The 13,086-nt window shown below is 35.6% G+C and overlaps 1 protein-coding gene across 2 annotated transcripts in view; it reads left to right on the forward strand.

Annotated features, from left to right (window-relative positions):
* Positions 1-13,086, forward strand: part of nlgn4x.L (neuroligin 4 X-linked L homeolog) — a 185,475-nt gene that overhangs the window by 164,822 nt on the left and 7,567 nt on the right. For both annotated transcript variants that reach the window (XM_018246159.2, XM_041581732.1), the window contains one exon: positions 1,155-1,944. In XM_018246159.2, the coding sequence (XP_018101648.1) occupies positions 1,155-1,944 (790 nt within the window). The remainder of the gene's footprint in view (positions 1-1,154; positions 1,945-13,086) is intronic.

Genomic DNA, 13,086 nt, shown 5'->3' on the forward strand with positions numbered 1-13,086 from the left:
GGCATGAGCAAGTGAGAGGGGGAAAATGACTGGAAGGGAGATGAAAAGTCTAATTTTAATGTAGGTGTTGTTCAGGGGCGTAACTATAGAGGAAGCAGACCCTGCGGCTGCAGGGGGCCCAGGAGGTATAGGGGGCCCCATGAGGCTCAAATTCATATACAATTTCAATACATTTTGGTAAAACAGGATATGTTTGGGGCCCTAAAATTAATTTGCTGTGGGGCCCAGTAACATCTAGTTACGCCACTGGTGTTGTTCCTGGTAGTCAAACACCTGTAAAGGTGGAAACAACATGAAGAGAGGTGGGGATGAGACAAAGTATAACACTATATGAGCTACTATGGATATATTAAATATAATAAATCAGCACTGTAGAGCTAAACTAATTGTAATGACAATAAAAAGTAAATGAGTTGCATTCTCTCTTCTTTATTTCTTTGATTAAAATCTAGACACTATTTTAATGCCCCTTCCCATTAGTATCACCCTACCTCTAATGGGTCAGATACCCATTTGAACAAACCCCTTTTTTTGCCATATTGGTGCAGAATTGCAATCTGCTATATGCATAGTCAGTCTGTGTATGTGTGCCCTGCAGTACTGTTCATTTCTCAAAGATATATAGAGAAAAAATCTGCACATTTGTATTGACAAAAAAATACTGTATAAAATCAAGAATGAAGTCATGTGTAGCAATTTTTATAAGGTCGTTTAAAAGTATTCTTTAAGAACAAGCAGCCATAGCTACTTTTCTGTGGCCCTTTCAAAGAATAAAATGATGAGTCAAGTGTCTATTAAATGGACAAGAGGACATGATTGCCCAATAGAACAAATTTTAAATGATATAAGTACTTTATAAGTACTTCAATAATTTAAGAACCATAGAATAAGTTATTGTAAAATTGTATTTTATTTGTACTTAAGATTAAAACACAGTTCAATATGAACATTTGCAAATCAGTTAAATAGTATGCTGGAAATAAGAGAAAATTGTACTAGGTGAAGAAGCGTGCTTCTTTTACCAAAGATTATTCTGTTAGAGGCTAGGATGTAGATTACACAGACACAATGCATGTATTATCATCTTAGTAAAAGCTGCATTGTTGTATTATTTTTAAGATTCACATTTGCATTTATAAATTTTGCACCTGCAGGTTTGTTCCAAAAAGCAATCATACAAAGTGGAACAGCCCTATCCAGCTGGGCAGTGAACTACCAGCCTGCCAAGTATACTAGGATATTGGCAGATAAAGTGGGCTGTGACATGCTGGATACTATTGACTTGGTTGAATGCCTTCGGGATAAGAACTACAAAGAACTCATTCAGCAGTCTATCACGCCAGCCACGTACCACATTGCCTTTGGACCAGTCATCGATGGTGATGTAATTCCAGATGACCCTCAGATTCTCATGGAACAAGGGGAGTTCCTTAATTATGATATTATGCTTGGAGTTAACCAAGGGGAAGGCTTAAAATTTGTTGATGGTATGGTAGATAATGAAGACGGAGTTTCTCTAAGTGATTTTGACTTTTCAGTCTCTAACTTTGTAGACAATCTGTACGGTTATCCTGAAGGAAAAGATACACTCAGAGAAACTATTAAGTTTATGTATACTGATTGGGCAGATAAGGAAAATCCTGAAACCAGAAGGAAGACTTTAGTAGCACTTTTTACAGACCACCAGTGGGTAGCTCCTGCAGTGGCAACTGCTGATCTACATGCTCGATATGGTTCTCCTACATATTTCTATGCATTTTATCACCATTGCCAAAGTGAAATGAAACCAACTTGGGCTGATTCTGCTCATGGTGATGAAGTCCCTTATGTGTTTGGAATTCCAATGATTGGGCCTACTGAACTGTTTAACTGCAATTTCTCAAAGAATGATGTCATGCTCAGCGCAGTTGTTATGACATTTTGGACTAACTTTGCCAAGACTGGGTATGTTTTCTTTTTTTCTTCATTTTCTATTTCTTTGCAAAGTGCTGCACTGTTAAATATTCAAACCACCTACTGTAGTTCAGAGTTAATTTGTAATCAACAATCTGCAGTTTAAATTAACTTCATGATACGTTTAAACAATTGTGACATGTTCTAATAGTTTTATAGTTCCAAATATCTATCCCGAGGTCTGTACACCACCATGTACCACCATCATAAGGTCTAATCATGTTTGCAGAATGTCTCTATATTTCCTCTCAACAAGGGCTATACAGTAGTTTTTAAATTGGTATTGTATATGAAGAACCTCATAAGTTACATAAAACAATAATATGAACACAAATAATATATTGAAGTTCTTTTTTTTATATCTGTTGTGACCCATGCCTCTAAAGTTGTCCACAGCAGGTCATATTTCTCAGCTTGTGTTTCTGAAAATGATGTGTATAATCTGATCTGCTGCAGATAAACCATGCTTAAATACCAATATACTCAGAAAATCAGAAAATAGAGGAGCATGCTGCATGGTAATAATAATTTCCAGATGCATACATACTAGTATAACAACTGATGAAGGTGGCATCTTGTGCCTTAATTAAATAGGCATCAAGCATTATCATGTTATTGTTAGCTGACCTAATACCTCTGTAGGGCCATGCCATACGAACAACTGGTAATTACTCTTCCAGGCACACATCTGTTATTTGCTATAGAGATGGCCTTTTCAACATTTTGACACCAAGTGAATTATCGCATAGAAACAAAAATATTTATGTCTGCATTATGTTGTTAACTGCTTATCATCATGGCATAGTTGTTATGAAGGGACACTTTAAACAAAGGTTTAAAAGATGCCTGCAGAATCTATTTTATATCCTTGATTAAAGGAGTGATTAACAATGTCTAAGAGGTAATGTTGATGAAAGTATACTTTTTTACCTTATACTGTTAAAACAAAATATATTCTTATTGTATGATTCCATTAGCTAACAAAAATGCACTTTTACAGGAACAATGATTCTTGCAAAATTTATTTATGAGTCACCAGTTAAAGGGTTAATCTAGATGACATTTTAAAGGGAGAAATTTACATATAATTCCTTTGAAAGTGGACATAAATGCACTAGACCCATTTATCTGATTTTGCATACAACATAGGTGCTGCATGAATGTCTACTTTAAGTAATGCCCTACTATGTGCATTTAGAATCTGGTTAATGTGCACAGCTATTACTAAAAAACACATTCTAGGTTGCTGTTTAATACATAGCTCAGAGACATGTTAACTGGGATGGCAGTGGATGTGATTTACTTAGATTTTGCTAAAGCATTTGATACAGTGCCACACAAAAGGTTACTGGTTAAATTAAGGAATGTTAGCCTGGAACATAGTATTTGTACCTGGATAGAGAATTGGCTAAAAGATAGACTACAAAGAGTGGTGGTAAATGGAACATTTTCTAATTGGACCAGTGTTGTTAGTGGAGTACCGCAGGGCTCTGCACTAGGTCCCTTGCTTTTCAACTTGTTTATTAATGACCTGGAGGTGGGCATTGAAAGTACTGTTTCTATTTTTGCAGATGATACTAAATTGTGCAGAACTATAGGTTCCATGCAGGATGCTTCCACTTTGCAGAGTGATTTGTCTAAACTGGAAAACTGGGCAGAAAACTGGAAAATGAGGTTCAATGTTGATAAATGCAAGGTTATGCACTTTGGCAAAAATAATATAAATGCAAGTTATACACTAAATGGCAGTGTGTTGGGAGTTTCCTTAAATGAGAAGGATCTAGGGGTCTTTGTAGATAACACGTTGTCTAATTCTGGGCAGTGTCATTCTGTGGCTACTAAAGCAAAAAAAGTTCTGTCTTGCATAAAAAAGGGCATTAACTCAAGGGATGAAAACATAATTATGCCTCTTTATAGGTCCCTGGTGAGGCCTCATCTGGAGTATGCAGTGCAGTTTTGGACTCCAGTCCTTAAGAGGGATATAAATGAGCTGGAGAGAGTGCAGAGACGTGCAACTAAATTGGTTAGAGGGACGGAAGACTTAAATTATGAGGGTAGACTGTCAAGGTTGGGGTTATTTTCTCTGGAAAAAAGGCGCTTGTGTGGGGACATGATTACACTTTACAAGTATATTAGAGGACATTATAGACAAATGGCAGGGGACCTTTTTACCCATAAAGTGGATCACCGTACCAGAGGCCACCCCTTTAGACTAGAACTTTCAACTTTAGAACTTTCATTTGAAGCAACGTAGGGGGTTCTTCACAGTCAGGACAGTGAGGTTGTGGAATGCACTGCCGGGTGATGTTGTGATGGCTGATTCAGTTAATGCCTTTAAGAATGGCTTGGATGATTTTTTGGACAGACATAATATCAAAGGCTATTGTGATACTAAGCTCTATAGTTAGTATAGGTATGGGTATATAGAATTTAATTAAAAGTAGAGAGGGGTGTATGTATGGATTTTCATTTGGAGGGGTTGAACTTGATGGACTTTGTCTTTTTTCAACCCAATTTAACTATGTAACTATGTAACTCCTTTGGTAAGCTTTCAGGCTGCTTGAGGTAAGCAGATCAATTAAACACAGCCATGTAAGCATCAATACTTCTTAAGTATCCAGGTTTAAAGAGATTTTGTTGCGCAATTATGTGGATTTAAAATGGATTGCCTGTAAAATCCTTATGTTGTAGGACTGGTTAGTTCATGTGTGCCATGTTTGGGAACATAGAAATGAATGGATTTAACAATATAAATGAACATTAATTAGTTATGAACTGTGCAGAATTCCATGGTATGGGAGGCCATCTGTAATAAAGGGGTGCACCTTTATCAATATTAATTAATTTTAATAAAATATTAATACAAATATACAGAATCAATGATTAAACCTTTTGATATACTGCTTGTGAGTAATAACTAACACACACACAAGTAAAGGTAGAATTTAAAAGCGTTTACTTAATGTCATAGGATGGTAATTACAAGAATAGCCAGTTCTGCATCAATTCAGCACAATCAGGCGGCCCCACAACCTTTGGTTCATCACCCTCCGGTTCCCGATAATCAACAGATGATCCAAATCCTGGCACCCACTCATGGGTCCTAGGCTAAGCTACCCATTCAAACGTAAAGGTGTGCATTATAATCAACAGCTAGAGAGACCTTTAACCTAAATGTTATATAGAAAGCCAAGCTCTTGAAGATAAGGCTACACTGGAATAAGGAATATTTTATTTAAGCTAATGGATGGGGTCTGGTACTATAATATCATGACCTTTTAAACATTTTCTTTTTGTTTCATGCAGTTAAGCCAAACTGACTTCCAGTAAATATCCTTTTTAACAGTTTTTACAACTGCATGATTAAACATGTTTAATATGAATAGATATAGATATAAATAGATATCTTTACTTGCTATACTTGCTATACATAAGTGTTTTAACTTAAATGTAATTTAAACAGTAACTCTTGATTCAAGCCATGATACAATTTCTTTTGTGCCATACATTTTGCTATGCCTAAAACATTTTAGATAACCTGTCCAGGATATAATGCCATTTAACTGGTTGAAATACTTAACTTGTAAGTATGCTATTATTATTCTATATCAATTTGCAAATTCTTGGCTATGCTTCATTATATACTAGAAGTGTATATATATATATATATATATATATATATATATATATATATATATATATATATATATATATATATATATTATATTCATTCATATATTACAATGTATAGTATCTCACATACAGTTGCTCACAGTTCCCACAAGTAATTTTTTTAAAAAGTCCATTTTATGCACATTTAATAAACAATCAAACCCAGAGAGTCAACACAGGGCCCCTACACAGGTGCCTGGGTGCAGAATTTAAGTGACCAAACATGGTGGCCGCCAACCCTGCCATGCAACTATGCCTTCAGGCCCAAAAGCCTGGGCCTAGGGTGGCAAGATTTTAGGGGCAGCATGCCGCCACAGCCACAACCTACAGAGTGCTGAGGATGTGTACTTTTGTAATTCTAAGTGATCCAATGCATGCGCGTGTGGGTGGAGGGGGTGAGCGAGCATAGCCACAGGGCGCCAGGTCCCTTCGGTCTAGCAGCGCCTCAGCCCGGAACCCAGGCCTATCTGCCTTACAAAGCAGGTCTGTTTTGAGGAGAAAGGTTGTTGTGGTTTGGGAGGGAGGAGTATGGGCCAGTGCAGGAGCCCTATGTTTGCTACTCGGTTTATTTTTTCTTTAAATAGAAAACAGAAGAACATACTTTCATACATTAATATTATGGATTTAAATTATCCCGTTTGGACACCTCCCCAAAGGTGTCCTAGAAAACAGGCTGCAGTTTGAATGAGAGACTTGAAAATACATAAGAAATGGCCTGAAAAGGAAGATAAGTAATAATACAGTAACAATAACAATAAAATTGTAGTTATTCCATGTTTGGTCCTTATGAGGTACAGTATATACTTACACAGATATGCAGAGGTTCAAGAGACAGGGCTCTGTTGATATAACTATCTACAGTGCAAGGACTAAACACAGGGGCAGATTTATCAAGGGTCGAATTTCGAAGTTGAAAATACTTCGAAATTCGACCATCAAATTGAATTACTTCAACTTCGAATATCGAAGTCAAAGTATTTTTGCATCGAGTTTGACCATTTGCGGTCAAAGTAAAATCGTTGGAACGATTTGAAGGATTTCAGCGATCAATCGAACGATTTTTCTTCGACTTCAAAAAACTTAGATAACTGCTCTAGAAGGTCCCCATAGGCTAACATAGCACTTCGGCAGGTTTAATTTGGCGAAGTATTGAAGTCAAAGTTTTGTTAAAGAGACAGTACTTCTATAATCGAATGGTCGAATATTCAAACTATTTTACTTTGATTCGAATTTGAAGTCAAAGTATCCTATTTGATAGTCGAAGTATCCAAAAAATTACTTTTGAATTTTGAATTTTTTTACTTCGAAAACTCCCTCGAATTCACTTCGACCCTTGATAAATCTGCCCCAGAGTAGTTTCAGTGTCTGAGTATATTTAACTCAAGAAATATCCAAAATTTGTTTTGTGGTTAAAACAATAGGCAAAAATTATGTTCAGCTCAAGCCTCATTAATTGCACTCATGTTGTAAAGGGGTATACTGCTGCTTTGCATTCAGTACCATCAGTACATCCATCAGTACAGGGTTACTGTATGATTTTCAGTGAATAGTAGCCATAAGTAATTTTCATGTCACAAATCATCTTCATTTTGTCCTTTAAAGTGATAATTAGGGATGTAGCGAACTGTTCGCCGGCGAACTAGTTCGCGCGAACTTCGACTGTTCGCGTCCGCCGCAAGTTCGCGAACGTCGCGCAACGTTCGCCAATAGGCGTTCGCGTCAAAATCGTTCGACCATTCGACCATTCGATCGCTAAAATCGAACGATTTTCGTTCGAATCGAACGATCGAAGCCATTGGATTGAATGAAATCATTCGATCGAATGGCTTCGATCGTTCGATTCGAACGAAAATCGTTCGATCGAACGATTAAAATCCTTCGATCGTTCGAATCGAACGATTTTCGGATGTTCGAAGTTCGCAAACTGTTCGCGAACTGTTCGCATTTTTTGCCGGTGTTCGCGAACGGCGTTCGCAAACACATACTCGGCAGTTCGCTACATCCCTAGTGATAATAAATTAATTAATTTTTTCTACTTTTAGAGAGTAGCAACCGAAAATGAAAGCAGAAAATATATGCAATAAGCAACTTCTAAAAGGTTTCTTTGCTTATATTCTGTAAATGACAGTAACTGTATAAGTATAAATAGAGCACATTATTCACCTGCTAAGTAATAGGTGAACCAGAATACAGTTTATTTAAAATATATATATATAACAATAAAAAATATAAAATGTACTTGCAGATTACCTAAAATAATATGAATTATACTTCTGCATTAACCTTCATCCTGCATCATTTTTTACAATATATTTTCAGCTTTTGTGCCAGCATACTGTTTTTTTTAACCTTCAGTGTTTTACACTGAAATAAAAATAAAGGCACACTCTGTGTAGCACTAGAGGGCTGTAAATCTTTTCAATGAAGATTTTAATGGCAGGCTTAGGCTTTCCAAACTGCAGTTCTACTGCAGTGCAGTGTGTAGACTGCAGCATTATTAAAAAATAACAATGTTGCCTGAAAATATAAAGTTAAAGGGAAATGCAATATTATTATCATTATATTATTGCTTATACCATGCCCAGAAATTGCTTGTTCTGTAAAAAATCATTTCAATAGATGTGCAGATAATAACTTCAATTAAAATAACGGGTTATTCCTTTTCAGATTTAAAAAAATTATATTTTAAATGCATGCTTATATTTTATTTCCCAACATCAGTTTATTTATTTTAGACAAATTGAAAATGTTATACAGGTCATAAAGCTAGCTATTCTTTCTGTTGCTTGCAACATACTTGTATTGATGTATATGCTTTTTAATATCCATGCAATAAAATGCAAATTTGAGAAAGGGCAAGAGGAAAATGAAGAGTATGAGAATTCATGCCAGATTACTGAATTAGGGTCTGGTGTGATTAAGGGGCTATTTATAATGATGTATAAAATTATTCACAACAAAAAAACAGACTCTTAAGTACTATAGAATAAAATGCAAACTTGTTAAGCTGTGTATTTTCTTTGACACCACCTGGTCATTTTTATGGCATTAACCTTTCAAGTCAATGAGAATAATTTAGACAGCAAGTAAATTGGAGACTGAGAAAAAACAGGATTGATGGCAATGAAAAAAAAAATCCCAGTAATTTAGGCGGTTATTTACTAAACTCCGAATGCAATAAAAATTTTTTTTATAAAATCTGACTTTTAACAAATCAAGAATTTTTAGGAATTTATTAAACCCAGAGGATGGAAAAGTCAGAATCTGAAAATCCGGCATCTAAGACCTGTCAAGGTTGCATATAAGTCAATGAGAGAAGTCCCAATGATTTTTTGATGTGCGCTGGGTTTCGGGCAGTTCGGGTGAAAATTCAGAGAAAATATTGAAAATCGGATTAAAAAGTCCAAAAAATTTGTGAAAATCTGATTTTTTTTCCCACAGAGCAAATTTTTGGGAAAATGTAATAATAAATAAGCGTAAAAAACCAGAGCGCATCTGAGTTTGTAGCAGAAAATTTTGAGATGAATTCGGAAATATAACCCCCTTAGTGATCAAAATGGTCCAGTTTCCCTCATCAATAATAATGACAAGAAACACAATTTTGTGGATTAATTAATAGCCACGGCAAAAGGTTCATTATACCCCTTTAATTTTAAAATACTTTTGCTCATTGTTTTAATTAAGCACTATGCATTTTTTTGTTATTTCTTGCGCTATAACAGGGCAAAAACAGAAATAAAATGTAGTCACATTTTACTTCCTAGTTCATTAGGAACATAAAAGCATTCAAGCAGTTCACTGACAAGCTAATTGTGTAAATAAACCCCTTCCTTCCCCCACTGCAGTCTTTGTTAGGCTTTCAGAAAAGGAGCAGCTCAATATACAGATGCTTATCAGTTGTGCTTGCATGTACCAGGAAGTAGACTCTCAATTTCAGATTTTACCATATTTAGCACAAGAAACCATACATATTTCTTAATTAAAGCAACAATTACTGCATGTTCAGCACAAATCCAATTCATTGAATTAGGGGGTAATTTAGCAAAGGTCGAGTGTTAAGAGTTTTTTTATACCTCCATTGAAATTGAAAACTCGAATGGTATCTTATTTAAAAAAAAAATCGAATGGCAAAACCCAGATTCTTTGAGTTTGAGTCCTGAAACTCTAATTGAGTTTTCGGGGGGGCGGGGGAAAGTTATTGGGCAAAACCCTCCGAAAAAATCTCCAACATCATGCAGGCTGTTAACATCTTCAAATGGTTGAGGGACCTCTGTCATTGACTCCTACATGACCTTGACAGGTTTTAGATGGTATATTTTCGGATTTGAGCTATTTCCAGGGTTGGGACATAATAAATCTTGAATAATTGGAGATTTTTTTTAAAAAAAACTTGAATAATTAGAGTTTTTTCCTAACACGAAGATGTGAGTTTTGACCAAAAAATACTCGAAACTAAAATTTTCATGGAAAACACAATTCAAACCTTAAAGTGGACCCGTCACCCAGACATAAAAATCTGTGTAATAAAAGTCCTTTTTAAATTAAATATGAAAGCCAAGTTCTTTTTTTTATTAAAGCATTCATAGCTGTTGTAAACTCATTTAAAAATATCAGCTGTCAATCAAATATTGCCTACCCCGCCTCTATGCCTAGGCGTAGAGGCGGGGCAAACAATTACTTTCACTTTCCATTCAGCACTTCCTAGATGTCACTGCTCTCTCCACATTCCCTCAGCTCTCTTAACGATTTAATTGTGTAACCAGGGCATGGGGATGGACATTGTGTCCCTGTCCCCAGGTGCATAAACAAGATTCTGAGATGATACAAGACTTGCCTTAATAACAGTGTCCACAAAATGGCTCCTTCCTGGTTAATATAATTATGAGTTCCCAGACTGATGGAAACAATATTCAAATAATTTATACAGTGTAATTAAAGTTCCTTTTGCTTGACTAACATGATAAAATAGGATTTGGAATAATTTTTTTTGGGTGACGGGTCCCCTTTAATAAATCTGTCCCTTAATGTTAAAAGGTCTGAGTGGTTAAAGAAAAGATCTGCTATTTTGGTGACTATTTATAGAGAAACTAGAGGGACTGATTTAACACCCCATAGAAAATAATTTAATTTGACTGCTGTTGTTGGTTTTACCAACCAGAACCTTATTTTATAACAAGGCCGCTGATTTACATATAAACAGAAAAGTTACATTCCAATACTACCTTGGGGCAAATTCACTAACCTCCGAAAAGTCACCAGCGATGGCTTCACTCACATCGCCACACTTCGCCAGCCGAAAAATCGGCAGGACAATGCTAATTCATTAAAATGCGAAGTTGCGTCCAGGGCGCCGAACGATGGGCGAAGTTTTGCTAGTATTAATTTGGCAAGCAAAGCAAAGTTGCGCTAGCATTGGCTAGTTTGCATATGGCGGGAAGTTAAATTTCAATGGACGTATATGTTGCAGCAAATACATTACATTACACAAGCCCAGGGAACCTTAATAAAAGAAAATAGAGTTGTTATAATGCCCTACCCAGTGTTTAGTTGATGTGCCATATTTAAGGAAATGTAGGGGGGAAGCCTGATACCCTAAAAAAAATTACAATCTTTTGCAGCCTATCACCCTGAAAAACTGAAAAGTTGCCATCGTTTTTTGGGACTTTTTGAGGAACGCCTATTTACTCTATTGCACTTCGCCTGGTCTGAGGTGGCAAAGGCAAATCTGGCGCAAGAGGTAACGTTCAGTAAAATCCACATCTTAGTGAATTTGTGTAGTTACATCCATTCGCCAGTGCAATGTAGCGCTAGAGTCTATCTCCTTCGCTAGCTAAGTTGCACCTTCGCCCGTTAGTAAATTGGAGAAGTCCTGAAATGACGTCACGCTCGCGAATTTTCGCTAACATTAGTCACTTCGCCTTTTAGTGAATTTCCCCCTTTGACTTAGCTTCCACTTTGACTCAGCTACCACTTTTTTCTCACATCTTACTATTTCTAAAGAACTTAAACATATCATAAAACTAAAACATTACTGCTTTTTTTTCCATCTCAGACCTTAGGAAAAACCCTCTGTTTTGTATGGTAAGATGAAGAGTTTTACTTTGGCAGTACAGGAGAAGTAATTAATGTTTCACTACCCAGTATTTCAAATTGCATTGGCATTTGGTTAAATGATAGAGGAATAAGTTATATTTCACAATGTAATATAGTAAAGTTTAAACGGATGGTATAATACTCCCAAAAGATTCACTGTAACATAACCTTAAGGTGTCTCATAATTACCCATAAAATCCACTAACACAATTGCTTATTTAATGGACTATGTGAACAAAATAGGTGCTGTATATATGCAGAGAAATGTGTTCTGCTCTGTAGAAAGCATTTGGTTAAGATCAAGTTGCTTTCTTTGCAACCTTGTGGAATGTTTGTTAAAGAATCGTTGACCATGTAATGCATTTACTATTAAAATAAAATAATTTGATTGGATAGTTTTTTTGAAAATATTTTTAATACAAAAACAGCAAGATTTGTAGGGCTTATAATCAAATCATCATAAATATTTATAATTACATCAGATGTGCAACCCAGTGCTGCTTATAAACAAGCAAAGTAACAGTCAGGTAGAGGCCTCTCCTGATTGATCAGTATCAGATTATTAAAGTCTCATTAATTGTAGATTTTTTTTTTTTGATAAATGTTTTATTTTATTTTATTATTTGACAAGTATGATTTGACATCATTTCCTGTTTTGTATATTGTGAACAATCCTTTAGTCTGAGCTTATCTTTATCAGCCCTGAATAGACTGAGCATGTGATTTGCTTAGACACAAATTAAAGATAAGAATCAGTGTGGAGCATCTTTGGGTGTAGCATGTGCATAGTAGGACTTTTAGTGTATACAAAGGAACTAATAGGGCAGCGTTTCTACAACAATTCTGTGTTGGGTATAATTTTTACTATATGTGATCTATTCTTTAATAAAAGGCCCGCATAAAATAAACACTAATGTCTAGAACCTGTGGAATTGAGTAACACATCCACAGTTTAACACGTCACTAAACCTACAATAACATGCGATTTGAGTACATGTTTATCTTAATTAAAAATGTACACGGGATGGGTATGAGAAAGAATTGAAGGAAAGGCTGAATAACCTGAATTTATTTTTGTAGTAAGTAAATCTATTGTGACATGTTATGGTACGGTTTTAATTGTGTGATAAATGTAAAAGTTCTTTATTGCTTCTCAATATGCCAATGGAATAGTGAATAATACATTTAATTTGACTAATTAACTGAATGGCTGCTGTGCTATTTTTCAAGTAATACAACCTGTCATGTATGTTTCCCAGAGGTATGCATTATTTTACTGGAATACATTTGTTCTCAAACTGTATTGTTACTCTTGCAGAAACTTTTTGGCTGCATTGCTACATGCTTTAACGATTTGCCTGCCAAGCA

The sequence above is a fragment of the Xenopus laevis genome, chromosome 2L (genome assembly GCF_017654675.1).
Source record: "Xenopus laevis strain J_2021 chromosome 2L, Xenopus_laevis_v10.1, whole genome shotgun sequence".
NCBI classification, from domain to species: Eukaryota; Metazoa; Chordata; class Amphibia; order Anura; family Pipidae; genus Xenopus; species Xenopus laevis.